This window comes from Chiloscyllium plagiosum, chromosome 2, assembly GCF_004010195.1.
Source record: "Chiloscyllium plagiosum isolate BGI_BamShark_2017 chromosome 2, ASM401019v2, whole genome shotgun sequence".
Classification (NCBI taxonomy): domain Eukaryota; kingdom Metazoa; phylum Chordata; class Chondrichthyes; order Orectolobiformes; family Hemiscylliidae; genus Chiloscyllium; species Chiloscyllium plagiosum.
The window spans coordinates 1,617,173-1,636,681 of record NC_057711.1 but is presented as its reverse complement, the minus strand read 5'-3'; the positions used below and the strand labels follow the sequence as shown (position 1 = coordinate 1,636,681).

At 45.4% G+C, this 19,509-nt stretch overlaps 1 protein-coding gene across 4 annotated transcripts in view; it reads right to left on the bottom strand.

Moving 5' to 3' along the window:
- Positions 1 to 18,912, bottom strand: part of dab2 (DAB adaptor protein 2) — a 38,315-nt gene extending 19,403 nt beyond the window's left edge. For 3 of the 4 annotated variants that reach the window (XM_043703025.1, XM_043703027.1, XM_043703031.1), the window contains exons 1-2: positions 7,674 to 7,772; positions 3,078 to 3,252 (exon numbers count right to left, since the gene is read on the bottom strand). In XM_043703025.1, coding sequence (XP_043558960.1) covers positions 3,078 to 3,174 — 97 coding nt within the window. In that variant the 5' untranslated portion in view covers positions 3,175 to 3,252; positions 7,674 to 7,772. Of the gene's footprint in view, positions 1 to 3,077; positions 3,253 to 7,673; positions 7,773 to 18,807 lie in introns of those variants that run through there. The other variant, XM_043703026.1, reaches the window with a different exon arrangement.
- Positions 18,913 to 19,509: the final 597 nt, after the last annotated feature.

The following is a 19,509-nucleotide window of genomic DNA, read 5'->3' as shown; positions in this document are numbered from 1 at the left end:
GCTCCAAGAATCAAAGATGGAGCTGCAGCTAGACAGTGTATACTAGTCACCATGGAGGCCAGAAGGGCCCTCATTTTCCATATTGTGGAATGCTCCCACAGGAATGAATTCTCCTATTCCAGTCAAATCCTGGTTTCATGCCGGCCCTATTCTTTAGGATTAAGTGGGTACTTTGACAAATCTGGCTTAAAGTCTGCTTGATCAGCCAAGCCTGGGTCATTAAGCTATTGCATCCCAAGCACCATTCAGCCCCAGGTTCTTATATTCACATTCCCCCTGAAACTGGAACCCTTTGAGACAAGGATTGGTCTGTGCACTGGAGCAGTCCCAGATACAGTTATTCACTGCAGCTCTCCATGTGTCCACTGGGTGGACACAAACAGGCCACTCAGCATGTGGTTTAGTTTCAAGTTAGTGGAAGTTGGACTTGGCATTTAACCATTTGGGGGAATAGCAAGTGTGAAAATTGATTATTCCAGTTTAACTCATGTTTCAAACCCACCCATTCCTCCCTAGCAATTCTGGGGGAAATGGACAACAGTTTTGAAAAACCCAATTACAAGTTCTAACTGACCCAGGTGGTACACTCCAGCTACAGGATAGTTGATGTCAATCTCCAGTGAAATTAAGAACCCTTGCAGGTAGATAATTCTTCAAAAGCAGCATTTCTTAAATTAGACATTCCTTTTAGTGTCCTCTGGTTATCAATCCAGTCACTTGATTTAATCCAGATGTCAAATTTAACTATTTGCCTAACAATTCTACCCGTACTAGTGTAACCAACCTGCCTATATGACAATGGTTAAGTAATAAACTTTCAATTGAGACCAGAAAGTTTCAACAGCTAGAGGCAGCCATGCCCTTAGGAAGGGAACCCCAGCACTGATCCAGCAACACTGATGGCAATACATTCCCAAGTCAGGGTGGTGAGGGGGGGTGGGGATGATATATAGGAGACAACCACACCTTGCTTGTCCTCTAGGGAGGGTGTGGATTTGGAAGGTGCTGTGAGGAGCTTCGGCATTCTGCAGTGCTCCTTGTAGCTATAGCTAGCAGTGTACACTGGGTGTTAGAAGAGTAGGACTGGATTGGTGGTCATGCTGCAATAAAATGGGCTGCTTTGTCCTCAAGGTATTTCATTTGAGTGGTAGATTATTCAATCACACTAGTGTTTGAGTGGGCAGGCTTTGAAAGAGTCAGGTGGAGAGTTACTTGCTCTAGGATTTGTGATCTTTGACCTGCCCTGGTGTAGAGTTCAGGTCAGTGGCAGCCCCAGAATACGATAGTTAGTGGTTCATTGGCACATTCTGTTGGAGGGTCTTTGCCCAATTAAAAGCTGTTCAGTAATGTATTGAAACATTCCTGGAGTATTTGGGGCTTGAACCTCCTGGGGTCAGTATGGAGAGTTGCTAAAAGTCACTTGTAATATTTGCACTGGAACTGGAGTCTACACTTTGCTATTTGGACAGACTGATCAGTATTAGCTCTTGCAAATTGTGCCAAACAGATAACAAGTCAGTTTGGATCCAGAAAGGTGCTAATGAAGCAGCTGATGGTTGGGTCAAGATCTATAAGTACTGCAGAAGGGAATGGCAAGTCTTAGGATCAGCTAATCTTGTAATAGACCATTGCAACCCCTCAGTTTCATTCTCAAGTTATAGCTGATGTCTTGCCTGTTTGAGTCTGTATGTGCAGGTGCTTTGAGGGGATAATATTTTAACTTCAAGAGTTCAAGTCAGGAGTTTAGTTGCTTACCTTTGCTAGAGAATGTGACAATTTCTCAAGACAACATCACAATTGGAGGTTGACAGTGAAGATTACAATGGGATCTTGACCAGATGGGACAATGGACTGAGAAGTGGCAGATGGAGTTTAATTCAGATAAATGGGAGGTGCTGCATTTTGGGAAATCAAATCTTTGCAGGACTTATACACTTAATGGTAAGGTACTGGGGGTGTTGCTGAACAAAGACCTTGGAGTGCAGGTTCATAGCTCCTTGACAGTTGCAGGTAGATAGGATAGTGAAGGTGGTGTTTGGTATGCTTTCCTTTATTGGTCAGAGTACTGAGTACAGGAGTTGGGAGGTTATGCTGTGGCTGTACAGGACACTGTTGGAATATTACATGCAATTCTGGTCTCCTTCCCATGAGAAAGATGTTGTGAAACTTGAAAGGGTTCAGAAAAGATTTAAGGCTGTTGCCAGGGTTGGGGGATTTGAGCTATAGGGAGAGGCTGAACAGGCTGGGGCTGTTTTCCCTGGAGCATCAGAGGCTGAGGGGTGACCTTAGAGGCTTGTAAAATCATGAGGGGCATGGATAGGGCAAATAGACAAAGTCTGGACTCGGCCACACCAGGGAAAGAACTAGAGGGCACAGGTTTAGGGAGAGGGAAAGAAACGAGACACCCAAGGGGCAACTTTTTCCATGCACAGGGTGGTACGGGTATGGAAATGAGCTGCCAGAGGATGTGGTGGAGGCTGGTACAATTGCAACATTTTAAAAAGGCATTTGGATGGGTATATGAATTGGAAGGGATTGGAGGGATATGGGCCAGGTGCTAGCAGGTGGGACTAGATTGGGATATGTAGTTGGCATAGATGAGTTGGACTGAAGGGTCCGTTTCCACGCTGAACATCTCTAGGACTCTTAAAACTGACCCATATTAGCCTGGGTCCAGTGGGTAATTTGGGAGATTAGACAATTGAAAGGTCAGAAGGCAGGCTTGTTTCCTTGGAAGAAAGGTGACTGATGGAAGCTTTAAGTGAAGTGAAGAGGTACAAGTTAGTGCCAGATATGTAATCAAAATCCTCATTAGCAACAGCACAGAGATTGGGGACAAGTTTAAAACTCCAGGATGGTGCTTTATTGTACGACTTGCTACAAGTGTAGCTTCTATTTCTTACCCAAAGTGTCCTTCCAATTTAGACTAAAGTTACAAGGCTGAGCAACAACTCACCAAATCACCATGAAGCATTTCAGATCATCCAGGCCACTGGATGACTCAACCAACCATTTTGGTTGAAGGTTCTGCCAGATTTAGTTGTGTAGATGGTTTAAGCTCATGGGGTCCAGTTTACCTTTCTTTTTATCCTTCTTTGATCCCTTTGTAGGTGAAGCCTCCAATTGGCTGGGAACGTTGATCTCAGCTGTTTCAGACATGGCTGCCATCTGCATTCAAATCCCCAAGTTCCTTTGCCTTTGATAAAAAGATGTCCTGAAGCGGTTGAGTCAATCAAGACATGTCAGTTCAGCCTGTAGAGAGAGCATAGCGTTTATTGAAACTGGGCTGGTAGCACAGGGCTAATTGGATGGCTAGAGCTCAACTATTTTAGACACCATTAAAGACTACATGGCAGGTTAGGCATGTCACTGCATTGTGGAACATGTCATTTGTAAATATTTGCAATTTTGACTTGGGATTTCAAATTAGGGTAGGTGTTGATTACATCTGGGAGGGACTTGAATCTAGCATTTAATTATAGGCACTAGTATTAAGTGGAAGAGTGCTGTACTGTTTTAATAGTAAACATCTCAATGCTCAGTTAAGAACTTAGTTGAGCAATGCCAACTTCAGAATACAGCAGAGAGTGTTATTCTGTCCAATGGCTTCAAAATCCTGAAGGCTTAACTTTAATTTGGGTGGACATCTGTAGGTTGAGTGATGGTGTTCATTTAGATTAGATTCCTTAGTGCAAAAAAACAGGCCCTTTGGCCCAATAAATCCACACTGACCCTCTGAAGACTAACCCACCCACACCCCTACCCTATATTTGTAGGGACTAATGCACCTAACACTATGGGCAATTTAGCACAGCCAATTCACCAGAGCTGCATATCTTTGGATTGTAGGAGGAAACCTGAGCACTGAGGAAACCCAGACAGGCATTTGAGACTGGAATCAAACCTGGGTCCAGGGTGTTGAGGCTGCAATGCTAGCCACCAATTCAGGTGCAAGGATTCTAAAGTCTCCAGGCCAGAGAAGTTTAAGAACCCGAGAAAACAATCAGGATAATTTAACAGGAGCAAGATTTTTAGAAAGAAATCTCAAGTTAACTGGCTTCCTGATTGTTGAAGCTTAGGCCTGTATATATTTATAACCAGTGTCTCACCTTTTTCCATTAGTTAATGGAAGTCAGATTTCATCATCAGGGGGATGTGTCCAGGTGTATGGTCTCAGCTGGTATTATGCTGCAAGATGGAAATAGGACTGGTGTCTAAGCGAAGGTGATACTTTGTGGAAATCTGATGTTGGACAGGGTACAATCACCCCAGTTTTGCTCGAGGTAAGCCAAGTGCTGTATAGTAGTCAAGCTGACAGTGGTCAGACTGTGCGTTGGGGGGGGGGTCAAGGTAAAAGCTAATGTTGATTTGTGGAGTTTAAGCTAATGGGATGCATGTGACCTTAGTCCAATCTTTATTGCTATTATGCAATTAAGGATGGGACTGGAGTCACAGGTCAGACCACAAAGCTGCAGATGTTTCCTCACTAAATGGGAGGAGTGAGCCTGATGTTGTTCCAGATAGAAATCCATTGTGCAAGGAAATTTAAAGGAATAGTGGTAGTGTCACTACCTCTGGGGGGAGGGGGTGTTTAGATTCCACCTCCCCTAGACATCTCATTAGAAAGCAGAGAAAAGGAAACAAGGACTCTGGCTCAGTCTAGAGCCAGGCCTTGGCTATTACACACCAGGTGGAAAATTGCAATAAAACAAACAGTGTAGATTAGCATTGTACCTGGCTTTGTTAGCCTAGATTGCCAATTAGGTGCATGAGTGCACCTGGCAGGGGGCCTTCTGTTCCATGTCAGAATGCCTAGCAATAGCAGTATTGAGGGCAGTCTGTTTAGATGTGTTTACAGACAATCTGACAGGGGTCAGAGATCAGAGTCCAACTCTTGTGCTGAAGCCTTGTTACTGCTTGGCCTCAGTCACTGGAAAAAAGCTATTAAGCAGCAGGAACTTTGTAGTATCTGAAAAATCAGCAGAGTTAGTTATAAACCCACTTCCAGTACATAAGCTGATCAAGACACCAGGATTGTCAGTGATAAAGATCAGAACTTGAGAAAACAAGTGGTTCTAACAGCTTTCAATGTGTTCTGCTCATTACATCATGTCTGATCTGTACTACAATTTACACTGGTCAGTGCCAAGTCTTAAAAGTTGCAGCTTACTGGTTTGCAAGACTGAGGGCCAGGCAGGACCAAGCGATCATCTGAGGGGGATGTAGTCCTGCCCCAGTTAGGGCATGGGCTGCCTCATGTTCAGCATCCAAGGTGGAAACTTGCAATCCTAATTGCTAAGTCAAGAAACGAAGTCGGTCACAAAGCCTCATTCCTTGAAGATCAGGTGAAGTTAGTAAATTGGGTGCCTCAAGTCTTGCCATTGAGGTCTGACTATTTAGATTCAAGTCAAATTTGTAACGGTGCTGTGCCCCAATTGTCATTGAATCCAATCCCATCCTCGAGGGACAGATCTGATCAGTAGATAAGCGTTAGTTGAAACCCCTCCAGGTGTTTGATGTTTGTTCTTAGTACCTAGACATGGGATTTGAAAGGACTGGAGGGGGGGGGGGGGGGTGCCACAGATCATGATATGGTCAATCTTTTGCCATAGTCCAGTGATCCAGGATGTACTTACCAAAGTGCTTTTCCTTTCAAAGGAATTTTAGTCCTAAGATAATGTCAGTCAACAGCTGACTAGCTAGAATCAGCTAGTGATTCAGCTCTACTGCAGGATGCTCTGAACAGCCTCCCAGATCCATACTGGTCAAAAGCCAATTGATTCTAACACCATTTTGTAACTTCATTTTCTACCTTAGCTTCACAGATGCAGATCCAAGTACATAAAAGGTTCCTGCCTGAGTTTGATTCCCACCTTCCAAATGTTCCTGTTCTTCACTATGCCCCAGTCAATTCTCAGGAGGGAATATTTTCCTGTCAATAACTTAGTGGTTCATGATATCACCTCTACGGTAAGGTGCTAGTTTGCTGAATCTTCAGTCCATGCAACATCTGTTGCAATCTCTTCCACTCTCCAATACTGCCACACCCTACTGTCAGGCAACAGCCAATCATGACTGGGGACCTGGTTTGAATACCCCACTGCAATTGGAAGTTAATGCTAGATATGTACATCTAATGTAGAATGACCATGGTCAGTTGGGAACCAATGGGTTCAGTTACAATGCTCCAACTAAACTGAAATGGATTAGAAATCCAGTTTCAGGAAGTATGAAACCAGACAATCTGTCCTGGATGGAGTTAGGTGTCAGTGGATTGTTCCCTTGATGTTGGAGTTCTTTCCTAGGATCTGGGGAAAAAAAAAAAGAGACCTGTCTAACCATAGATTGTTGCTCAGCCTGGTGAGGTCTGACTCTGGAGCATATGGCTGTAGACATTTTTCCTGGTTATGTCCTAGTTCTGAGCTGAAAATGTGTTGCTGGAGAAGCGCAGCAGGTCAGGCAGCATCCAAGGAACAGGACAATCGACGTTTCGGGCATAAGCCCTTCAGGAATCTAGTTCTGCCTTCCTGATTTGTGTCACTGTCTCCATGCCTGGAGACAGTCAGGAAGGAGCGGCACTGGTGTTCAGGACTAGGACTGAAGGAAGAGACAGTAATTACCAAGTGTTATTTTGACCATGGTAGACTGAGGAAGGAGCCAGAGCAACACTAGCCAGAGAGTCAGAAAACTGGCCTGGAGTTACAGGGTCTTGGGGAGCATGTGCCAAGGAGAAACAGGAAGTCATGAACACCAGAGAAAAGTGTCTGGATGCTTCAATGACTTGAAGATTGAAAGTTGTAGATTCGGCTTGTTTTGATTTGCAGTAACTGCTGGAAACGATCAGATCTGGCAGCATCTGTGGACCTGAAGCATTAACTCTCCAGTGCCAGACCTGAGCTTTTCCAGCAGTTTCTGTTTGGAAAGGTTGAAAGTAGGGACACCTTTAAAAAGGTCAGAAGTGAGGAATACAGTAGCAAGGAATTGCCCAAAATCTATACATGGCAGAAGTCAATGAAACTCCTCCTACTTGCCTAGAGGCAGTTCTAACTGTATCCAGGACAAAGCAGCCTACTTGCTGACAACATCTACCATTGCTGAGCAGTGTACCAACTACAAGATGAACTGCAGAAAATTCAAAGATCCCTACACAGCACCTTCCAAACCCAAGACCACTTCCATCTAGGGTGCAGCAGGTAGAGGAGAATGCCCTCACCTGCAAATGCCCCTCACCACCCTGACTTGCAATAACTGCCATTCCTCACTATTGCTGGGTCAAATCCTTAAATACCCCAAGGGCATTGTGGTCTACTTACAGCCCCTGGACTACAGTGGTTCAAGATGGTAGCTCACCCCACCTTCAAGGTGGACTAGGGACAGAGTGTGGCCCACCCAGTGACCCCTACATTTGAGCCTTGAATGAAATTTAATTCAGGGCAGGTATCTGATCAATGCTGCCCACAGCTAGGGGCAGCTCCCAGGTTATTACAACTTCCATTCACCCAAGGGCAATAGAAGCTGCTGACAAAAGTCAAAACAGATTTGGAAACCCAAAGCTAACCAGGACTTTGTGACCTTGCAGTAGGAACTACTATGAGGAGAGAAATTAGCACAAGCTGATCAAGGTGGTCAAATAGCCTGCAGACACTGAGGGAAATAAAGTCTAATTTACTTACCTTAAGTCTCAAAAAAAAAAACTAGTTGCTCCTGGTAAAGCTCCTGTTTCTTCTGCAGAGGATAGAAACTGAGGCAGAGCAAGGGGATGAGGCTGTGTTCAAAGGTTAAACCATGAAGTTTAAACCAATAGCTTCTAAAGTGAAAAAACATTAACTTTGTTGTTGAGTAGTTCTGATTAATAGATGCTGAGAGAGGGAAAGTGCATAGACAGCACCTGGAGATAAGGGCAATAGGGCTGACAAGCAGCCCAAAGCAGGGGGGGGGGGGGGGGGGGTGGTGGAGAAAAGGATACAGAAGCAGAAGATTGATCAGTGATTCTACTGATCCCCACAAACCAAGTAACAGAATGTTTTGAAGTTTTATTGAAGACTGAAGTTAAAGGAAGTGTTTCACTTAGATATACAGCATGGAAACAGGCCCTTTGGTCCAACTTATCCATGCTAACCAGATATCCCAACTTAATCTAGTCAAACTTACCAGCACTTGGTCCATATGTCTAAGTCCTTCCCTATTCATGTACCTATTGAGAGGTCCTTTAAGTGCTGTAACTGTACCAGTTTCACCTTTTCCTCTGGTAGCTTATTCATACCTACACCACCTTCTGCATGAAAAGGTTGCCCCTTGGGTGCCATTGTTTCCCTCACCCTAAACCTAGGCCCTCTAGTTCTACACTCCCATTCCAAGGGGGGGGGGGGGAGGAGGCCTTGTCTATTTATCCTATCCATGCCCTCTAATGATCTTATCAACCTCTATAAAGGTCACCCCTTACCCCAGCACTCCAGGGAAAACAACCCCAGCCTGTTCAGCCTCCCCCTAGAGCTCAAATCCAGCAACTCTGGCAACATCCTTGTAAGTCTTTTCTGAACCCTTAAGTTTCACAGCATCCTTCTGATAGAAGGGATACTAAATTGCTCAGTATTCCAAGTTAAAGCCTAGGTGTACCATTATCCACCTTTGATGGCTCAGATGTTACTTTAATATAAGCACATGGGACAATGTTGTTAGTTGTCATTCAACATTACTACTCAATTGTCACTATTTAAAGCATTTAGTGGGAATACACCAATAGGTGAAGAGAATTGGCAGATGGAATGAGAACAGAAGAGTAACAAATTGTAGTTCTTGAACTGAAGTATAAAAGGATGGATTTTTTGATTAGAGTTAACCCAGGTCAAGTTAGTGAGGCATGGGATTTGGCCATTGCTGACTATACGACAGAGTGAGCAGTGAATAGCTAGAGGGTTAACAAAGTCAACCCCAAAAAGGGCTTTGGCCCAAGATGTCGATGTTTCTGCTCCTCAGATGCTGCCTGACCTGCTGTGCTTTTCCAGCACCACACTGACTGCAGGAGGAGGAGAATGCCAGACTCAATTTACACTCATCTTGACTGTCACCAGGATCAGCACACCCAGGAACATGAGTGGAAACTGTAGACATACCTTTCAAGATATGAGATTGGAAAGTGGGCTGGTGGTTTTATACCAAGGGTGACTGCTTGCAGGCTTGGCAAAGTCATCCTGTGAGCAAGATCTTAATATGCTAGACTGAGCTGGGTCAAAGGAGGGAGTTACTCTACAAACCAGATGTAGAGTAAGAAAACAGATCCTTTGGTCCAACTAATCCTTACTGATGATAGCCAAACTTAATCTAGTCCTATCTGTTAGCACTTGGCACATATCCCTCAAGTGTAGCAGCTAGGAATAGACCATTTAATGGTACTAGTGCATGCCTCTGGAGTGGACTTTATACACACAGACTTTAAGCTATAAGAGCTGAAGGACAGTAGTGATTTGAAATCACTTTTCCTAGCACTATTAACCTAGTAACAATGATGTTGGTTATACATTAACTAGGAGGGGAATTGAGCTGAATCATTGATTCAGGCTGGACTGAATAGGTATAGGGAGCCCAAGGAATGCAGCTAATCTGACCAGCACTGACTCACCAGAGATAAAAACCAGGTTTTCGTCCAAAAGGTTTAATTGGAAGCACACTTGTGGAACAACGCTCCTTCACCTGATGAAGTGACACTGAAAGCTAGTGCTTCCAATTAAACCTGTTGGACAAAAACCTGGTGTTGTGATTTTTAAACTTTATACACCCCAGTCCAACACCAGCATCTCCAAAATCACCACCTCAGACAGATGACTGGATCAGGAGAAGAGCTCCATTATTAGATTCATTGGCACAAAGACTACCACTGCTGACAGTGCAGGTGGACTGACCACATTAAACAAAGCTAGTCTTCTTGCATAGTCATGTTTAGTGAGCTGTCATTGGCTGTGAAAATGCTAAATTGACCTTCTCAACAGGTCTGGCAAATCAGATAGGTAGTTTAGCATGGTCAATCCATGAAAGTCTGCAGTCATCCAACACTTGACCTGACCCCAGGTCCCTGGTGCTGAGGCATCAGTGCTAACCTGATCTATTGTGCCAAGAGATTATAGTGTCAAGGACTTGAAGACAAGGGGATGGCAGTCCTGCTAATCAGATTGTTAGACAATGTGGAGTTTCAGCAGCTCCAGCCACATCCCACAAACCACCCTGCTCTACAATAGAAATTTACTGCAGTGTTCCACTGAGGGGTTGCAAGCTCAAACTGTTTGAATTCTCAAATGCTGTTTTGAGATTTTATCAGGGAGGGAGGAGTCCAAGCATCATGAATTCTTGATACTGCCAGACCCTAGGATTGTTTTAGTACCTGACTGGAAGGGCTGAAATGGTGTTCCAATCAGTTTGTTAACTGCAACAGAAACTAGAAGAATTTTGCCTGGATAAAGATGGGGTACTGGGCTAATGGTCAGATACTTGGCAGTGTGGATGAGCAGAGGGATCTTGGTGTCCATGTACACAGATCTTTGAAAGTTGCCACCCAGGTAAATAGTGCGGTGAAGGCAGCATATGGCGTACTGGCTTTTATTGGTAGAGGAATTGAGTTCCGGAGTCCTGAGGTCATGTTGCAGATGTATAAGACTCTGGTGCGGCCACATCTGGAGTATTGTGTGCAGTTTTGGTCGCCATATTATAGGAAGGATGTGGAGGCACTGGAATGGGTGCAGAGGGGGGTAGGTATAGGACAGATGTTAGGGGTAGGTTCTTTACTCAGCGAGTCATGAGTTCATGGAATGCCCTGCCAGTAGCAGTGGTGGACTCCCTCTTTATGGGCATTTAAACAGGCATTGGATAGGCATATGGAGGATAGTGGGCTAGTGTAGGTTAGGTGGGCTTGGATTGGCGCAACATCGAGGGCCGAAGGGCCTGTGCTGTATTCTTCTATGTTCTATGGCAACTAGGCAAACAGAGGCATGAAAGCTACAATAGAAGATTAGAATCTTGGTGGGAAAAGTGGGACATAAAGTCAGATCAGATTTCAAGGGTTGGACAGCCTTGTCCTGAAAGTGCAGATCTTATGGTACTGACTGCATACAACCTTCACCCAGAGATCATCGCAAACCCTTCACTGGCTGTGGTCTGTTAGCACATTTGATATTCAGAGCGGATTGAACATTCACACCTCATACTGGCTCATTGTGCTCCCTTTGATGTGATGGCAACATGACAGTAAGAGAAAAAAGGAGCCCTGAAAAGTTGGAATCTGGGAACTGCTGACTAGAATCCTAGCTGGGAGACGGATTGGAGGTCAGTCATGGTGAGGGCATCTGCAAAGGAGATTGCAGGAATTCATCCTTTATTTTGCTGATGGTATTGCTACTAGGTGGTGGGGAAAAGAGTGGATTTTAAAAATGTGTTGCTGGAAAAGCTCAGCAGGTCAGGCAAAGGAGCAGGAGAATCAATGTTTTGGGCACAAGCCCTTCAGGATGTGTGTTACAATCAGGTGGTGTCCTAATTTCTTGAAGTGGCACTCATTGATAAGCAGAGAGTATTCTATTACACTCCTGACCTGTGCCAGGTAGGTGGGCAGACTCTGGGGAGCCAGATGGAGAGCTACTTGCTGTATTCCTAACTGCTCTTGTAGCAGTGGGCAGTCTAGTTTTAATCAGTGGTAACTGAAGGTCAGTAGTGGCAGTAATGCCATGAATGTGTCTGTAGATAATCTAGCCAGCATGCATTGGTATTTGTGGGGCATGTGTCATTGTCCCAGTTTTAAAGTGGCAGAGGCCTGGGCACTTGGACTGAAGGATCTGTTCATGCTGTTCATCTAATAAACTGGCCACTTGTATTGGGACATGTATTGCTTCACTAGAGAGTTGCAAAGTGACTTTTGGTCGACATCCCTATTTCAGACCTCCAGATTGAAGCATGGGAATGATTGGGATAGGAACAGTCAGCTGGTGCACCCTGGCCCCATGCTCCAAGCAGGGGCAGGAGCTGGAGTTCAAGCCCCACTTGCTGGAGGTGGGTAATGTAAACCTGTTCAGGTTGACTAGGAAGTGTCAATCTTGTGAAACTCTGTAATAGAGTCTTAGGGCTGTAGTAGTAATCACTAGATGATCAAATCTTGAGTCATGAAAGTTTTAGGGAAGAGGAGGTTAGACAACTCACTGGTGTCCAATTCAGTATTACTGACTAGAGAAGCCAGGTCAGCCCAGGATGGGGCACAATCTCATCCATTTGATTTATAGCCATGGCAGTGGGCTCCCTGGCAACACCCAGACCTGGCTCCAGACTTGCAAGAGCCGTTTATGGGGAAGGGAATAGGACACCATCTATTTCAACCTAGTGATTACAAAAGGTGAACTTCTATTAAAACTGGAAATTTCTGGTTTGAATCCACCAAGGCAATGTCTGCAGGGTTTGAGATTCTGCATCACTAGTCCCTTGACATTGATCAGGAAGTCCCACTTAATAGCTTTGAGAAACCACACTCCAGAAAGCTCAAAAAAAAAGCATAGGCTGCCAGGGGCAGCATGCTGCAAGTGATGTTGGCTATAGCCCTTTTTTAAAAAAAAGCATATTAGGGAGTCAAAACACTGAATACAAAGATAACAGCTCAAGGTCAGTGCATTTTTAAAATATAGACAAGTGAGCAAAGAGCAGACTTAAATCAAGTTGATAACACTGAAGCTAGTACAGGTTTTCAGGTCAAGGACCAGTAAGTTGAAGCTTGTAATAATAAGCACAGGTTAGTTAGTTTATTCCATGTTTGTCACTAAAAGTAGCATGTCAAATTCACTGGTCAGTCTGACCCCACTGATTTATGAATGGCTAGTTCAGTCACAAACTGGTTGATTCCATCTGTCAACCTATCAAATTCCAGATCCTGGAATCCCTATCAGAGGGTAGGACACTGGAGGGGATCGACATCTGGAACCAGAGACCTTTAGTGCCAGTGGTTCGCATTACTCCTAGCATTCACCCCAGCAGGGATCGCTTTAGGGGAGAAACTAGCTAAGATTAATAGTGCTGGTGATACAGGGGCATGGTTTTTCATGCAAGGACCAGTTAAGGTACAGACTGAGCAAAAAAAGGGAGGGCTGCAGATCAGTCTAGATTAGAGTGGTGCTGGAAAAGCACAGCAGGTCAGGCAGCATCTGATTCATTCAGAATGAAGGGGGTTGTGCCTGAAACATTGATTTTCCTGCTCCTCAGATGCTGCCTGACCTGCTGTGCTTTTCCAGCACCACTGATCTAGAGTGAAGACAGACCCTATCCTTTCATGTAGAAGGGAGTTCACACTCCAACATGGGAATGTCAACTATCATGGTCAGGACAAAGATGGAATTAAAACTTGTTTTTACTGCATTGTGGGTAGTGGGGGAAATAGCTGAAGGCCTGTCTGGTGGCAGGTCACTCAGCTCCAAGAAGAGTGAATTTTGCCCATCTGAGGGAGGAGATCATTGTAACTGACTCAATTTAACCTCCCTTGTTAGTCTGTCCCTTCAGGGAAATTAGGCTATTCTTCACTTTAACCACATCCTGTGATAAGAGTTCCAAATGGCTACATTTCTACAATTCCTTTCCCTTGACAATCTGGTAAAGGATTGCCTATTCAATTCTGTCCTGACTGGAGTCACATGCTATCACTGCTTTGCTGGCCTTGGATTATTTTTTGATAGATAGCCCTCTAAACTGTCCCTGGTTCAACAATTCAAACTTAATCCCTTCCATATCAATCCTGTTTCACTAATGTCTAGTCATTGATGTTAACAGGACCTAGCATTTCACAATGTGAACTATCAGAATGTACCAATATATCCAGGGAGGAGGGAATCAAGATCAAGGCTTAAAGATGGGCACAAGGGTCATTCAGCTTAAAGTCTTAGTGCCAATTTAGTTTAAACTAATTCATGGGAATGTGGGACACCACTGGTTGGTTCAGCACCTATTCCAATCCTAGCTGCCTTCAAAAGGCATAATGCAGGTAGTGTTCCCACATGCCATTTTAGGTGGCATTTCAGGGGCTGGGAATGGTCTGTCCAAGGATCTTTGGATTTCTTTAGTGCAGCTTGGAGATGCAACTTTGTTACTGATCAGAAAATTAATGCCAATCAACTGGGTTACTTTGTTCTGTATGGTGCTTGGAGCTGCACCCATCCAGACAGGTTGGCCATATTCCATCACACTCCTGGCATGTGCTTGTAGATAGTGGACAGGCTTGGAGAGTCAGATGTACAGCATGGAAACAGACCCTTCGGTCCAACCTGTCCATGCTGACTAATCCAGTCCCACCTGCCAGCACCTGGCCCATATCCCTCCAAACCCTTCTATTCATATTGCCATCCAAATGCCTCTTAAGAGTTGAGGTTGTACTAGCCTCACCCCCACATCCTCTGGCAGCTCATTCCATACATGTACCATCCTGTGAAAAAGTTGCCCCTTATATCTCATCTTCCCCCTCACCCTAAACCTATGCCCTCTAGTTCTGGACTCCCTGATGCCAGGGGAGACTGCCTATTTATCCTATCCATGCCCCTCTTTTGTAAAACTCTATAAAGGCCACCCCTCAGCCTCTGACACTCCAGGGAAAACAGCCCCAACCTGTCCAGCCTCTCCAACCCTGGCAACATCCTTGTAAATCTTTTCTGAACCCTTGCAAGTTTCACAACATCTTCTGATAGGAGACCAGAATTGCACAATATTCCAACAGTGGCCTAACCAATTTCCTGTACAGCTGCATCATTACCTCCCAACTCCTGTACTCAATACTCTGACCAATAAAGGAAAGCATAAACACCTTCAGAGGAGAGTGTAAGTTACTTACCGCAATATTCTTAACTTCTGACCTGCTCTTGGGACCAGTGGAGTTTCTGGAAAAGTGGTAATCCCTGGGATGTTGACAGGGGAATTCAATGATAATGCCAAGGGATGTGGTTAGATGCTTATAGCCATTTTGTGGCCTTTGTCTATTTCAGCCCCAAGCCTTAATTCTGGGTTGTGCTGCATTCAGACATTTATTGCTTCAGTGTCAGAATTGTCAAGTTGCACCGAGTACACATCTGCAGTTCAGATATGGGGGGGGGGCGGGGGAGAAAGAGGGGGAAAGAGGATCATAAGCAGCTGAATGATCAGCTGTAGCAGAATCTTTGGGAACTCCTGGAGCCAGGACTGATCTTTGCACAGGCGGCAACTAAATTGGTAGTCATCTTCAAGATTTCCAACTGAGAAAGCAGATACTATCACCTCAACTCGAGTATCTGCAGTGAAACAAAGTCTGATAATATTGGGAGTAAGGGCTTAGAATCTGTTGCTCTCCAGAAATGGAGTATTACATCATCCCCCCCTTTGTATCAGGAGGCCAGGTGCCAACTAGAACCTATGATCAGAAATTTGCCCTAGTCTAGTTATGGCTAGACTAAGCATCTGAAGACTAACTGCCAGTGATAGGGATTAAAGTTGAAGGACCAAAAGTACATGGTGGAGACCAGCACCATAGTGTGGAGAGGAATGTAAGCCAGGCGATTGTTAACAGGTGGCTGAGGTGGTCAGTCTTGCAAAGTGGAGAAAAAGCTACCATAGACATTTAGAACAAGGATATTTAGCTCCTTTCTGAAACAGGGATGTGGTGAATGGATTTGTAATCTTGACTTTCCAGGTTCAAGTGTTAGTTCAGTGAAAGTTCAGAAGGGAGGGGCAGGACAAGGATTTGTTCCAATGACTTCATTTAACCACAATTACTGCTGACACATCTTAAAAATAGGTTAAGACAAACTATTTTAGTCCATGACTAACTCGCAGATGAAGTCAAAATGAGGGGGACTGCTATAAATAAGCATTCTGGAGCAGCTAGAGATTGGAGTGTTGAAGTTCAGCTCAGTTCCTGCTGACCTGAGCAGGCTGAGAATTTGATTTACGAAAGTACAAGTCTGAGTTGAAGCCCAGTAGAAGTGCCCATGGGAGTAGTGTGAACCCAAGCAGATCCAACAATTTAGCATGAAGCTGTATGAGCCTCAGGTAATACTGAGCTCTGAAGTAACTCTAGTAACTTCCATGGGGACTACCCCTTGTGCCATTAAAGGAATCTTTGGCAACACCTGATCATGTTTAGCCTGACACTAGCCCATGTGAATTCTTAGAAATCTCCAGTGGGAGGCTTTCTAAAGAGATGCTAGAGTTAAAAGGCCTAGATGTTCCTGAGGGGGTGAAAGGCAAGGTTGACAGGAGTAGGGAACCTTGGATGGTAGTGAGGCTTTGACTACAAAAGGAGGCATGGTTCAGTACAGATTGCTGGAGGTTTGGGGAAAAAAGTTCACTGAAGGAAATCAAGATGGTGAAAGGGACATTAGAGCCTTGGTTGAGGAGAGAGAGTTCAAAGTGGTTCTTCAAGTATATTAAAGAGGGAAAAACTTGAGAAAAAGGACCCCTCTGGACCAAAATGGACATGTGTAGAAACCAGAGATATGAAGTTTGCAATAAATTTCTTATGTGAAAGATGACTGGGAAGTTAATTGTAGTTGTGGGAACAGTCCACACAGGTATTGGATATATTAAAATACATGAAGGTGGATACGTCTCTTGATCCTGACCAGATAATACTGCAAGAGGCAAAAAAATTAGCTAGGCCCCATAAGCTAAGCATCATTAGCCACAGGTGAGGTCCCAGACAACTGTGGGGGGTGGGGGGGAAAGGGGTAGTGAATGCTGTGCCATCAAGGGCTACAAAGAAAAACCTGGGAACTATAGACCAGTAAGTGTAACATTTGTGGGTAAGTTACACTAGATGGAGATAGATGCATTTGGAAAGTTAGGGTTTGATTATGAATAGTTGGCATGGCTCAGAGTGGGAGCTTACGCCCCAGTTTTGATAACTGGGCCAGGAAGGTTCACAAGGGCAGGAACGGAGACCTGGGTTTCAGGTACAACACTACCTGGGACCCTACCATTAATTGTGCAAGTCCTATTTTTAAATAAATGCAATGCCTCACATTAATCCAAACTCCATCTGTCACTCAGTCCATTGATCAGTGTTTTAAAGTCATAGCTAACCTTCATTGCCCACTACACCAATCGAGGTCATCTACAAACTAAGTGATTTGACAATACAAGTGACAGATGGACGCAGCACTGATCCCTGTGGAACACCACTGGTCATAAGCCTTCTGTCTGGCAAATAACCTTCCACCACCTTGCTCTGTCTCCTGAGAAATATTTGTAGGAAGTTGGCAGGCTCACCCTGAATCCCACAAGACCCAACTTCATTGGGTTGAACCCATTATAGGGTTTGCATTAATGGAAGAAACGCAGGTCTGAGCTTCCAAGGAGAAAAAGCAGAGTCCAGTTAGTCTTCAGATTAATTTAAAATGCTGCCTGCATAGTAATGCCAGCATTTGAAGTTAGGTTAAAAAAAGTTATACTTATCAACATTTGAGCCCCAGAACAGGTTAGGTGTTATGCCCCCCCCCATTAAAGTAGATTGTTGTGGATAGTTTTTATAGAATCCTACATACAGGAGAGACTCAGTCCAACCAGTTATCCTAACCCAATCCCATTTGCCATCATGTGGCCCATATCCCTCAACTCTTCCTATGCTCATTCCAATGAATTTTGAATATAGTTGTACCAGCCTCTACTTCCTCTGGCAGCTCATTCCATGTACCACCCGAGTGAGGTCTCATCTTTGCCCTCACCCTAAATTTAAGCCCTCTTCTCTAGCCGTGTTTCCCACCCCAGGGGAAAGACCTGGGTATTTGTCCTAGCCATGCCCATGATTTTATAATCTTAAGGTCACCCCCTCAGTCTCCAATGGAGGTGGCAAAATGCTTCAGGCTATCCCTATAGCTCAAACCCTCCAGTTCTAGCACACACTTGTAAATCTTCAGAACCCTTCTAAGTTTAACTTGAAGTTTTCAACAGGTGTTGAAGTTGCTGCCTAGACTAGAAGTTAATACCTACACCAGGGGAAGTGGACTAGCTAAGTCACTTGTGGTTTTTAAAACAAAGTCAGACAAACAGCAGAGTCTTAAAAGGAAAATGGAAAGTTCATTCATCCATACAGGTGAGGTGGGAACATACTGGGCAGTGGAAAACACGAGTTTTGCTCAAAACGCCTATTCTTCCTCGGATGCTGTCTGACCTGCTGCGCTTTTCCAGCACCACACGACTAGTCTGCAGCCCTCACGTTTCTCTTTCTCTCCCGCCCCCCCCCCCCCCGATTGGGAGGAGTAGGCTTGAAAATTCCTAAAGGACCGAGTGGATTTCAGAACAGAAGCCAAAGTCTTACAGTTCAAACTGGCCTCCTGCCCCGAGAAGGGCTGCATTTACTGAGGTGCCTGGACTCAGCAGTGCAGAGGGGAACAAGAGCCTTGCTCAGAATAGAGAGACAACCTTTACAACTTGGGGGGGGTGGGGGGACTGTCCTTCACATCCTTCCCCTGCCCAGAGGGGGTGGAGGGGGGGGTGGGGAGAAGAGAACAGGTCACACCAAGCACAGCATGGGACCACCCCGCTGAGCACAAGTCCTAAAGCAGAAACAGTGACTGCAGGCAGGCAGGCACTAGCAACAGCTACAATCCCTCCACTGACACGCACTTAGCGACAGCAAACACTTTCCAGAGAAAGCACTGGCCAACCCTCTTCCCTCCCCCCCCCCCCCCCCGACACGGTTGGGGGCAGTATCTGAGACGGAGCTGAGAGAGAGAGAGACAGCAGATAACAGGGGCGGTGGGTGGGGGCAAACTCCTCCAGCTAATGCAATAAGCGACTGCATCGGGAAGAGGGTCAGAGAACAGATCTTACCAGCCAGCCCCGAGTCACTGGGAATGACCCCCATCTCCCAGGAGTTAGGAAGCAGACAGCTCCGGGGAGGTTTGCTGGAAGAGCTGCAGGAGGGAGGGGGTGAGAGATTACTGAGCCCCCCCCCCCACCCCCCAACCTCTGGGAGGGCTCCCAGCAGCTCAGGAGGATGTACTAGAGTCCGAACAGGAACATCCCTCCCCGTATTAACCCTGCCTTCAGCATTAACCCCTGCACTGCCACTGCAGACAGCTCAGCCCGGGTACCCCCCCGCCTCCTGAGTGAGGGAACCCCGTGGGTAACAGTGGTCCCCAACTCTTGGGGATTTCAGAATTAAACAGCAGTGGAAGCTGCTACGTGCTTAGCTCTTCTCCCATGCAGCTCGGTTTAAAAGTCACAAAGGCGGCAAGGGGTGACCCAGTTCAGCTGGAGGGAGGGAAATCAGGCTGGGAGCTGAACTACCCCGGGGGGAAAAAGGAAGAGGAGATTGTTACAACGCCAGTCGAGTCTGGAAACTGTCCAGCCCCCTGGTTCCCTGAAGGAACTGTTACAGCAGAGGCCATTCAGCCCATAATGCCAGCACCTGTTCCATCCAGTGCCACTCCTGCCTTCCCCATATCCTGCACATTTCCATCCAAAGTAAGAGTTCAGCCTACCTCCCTATTTCCAGGCAGTACATTCCAATCCTTCATCGCTATGATCACT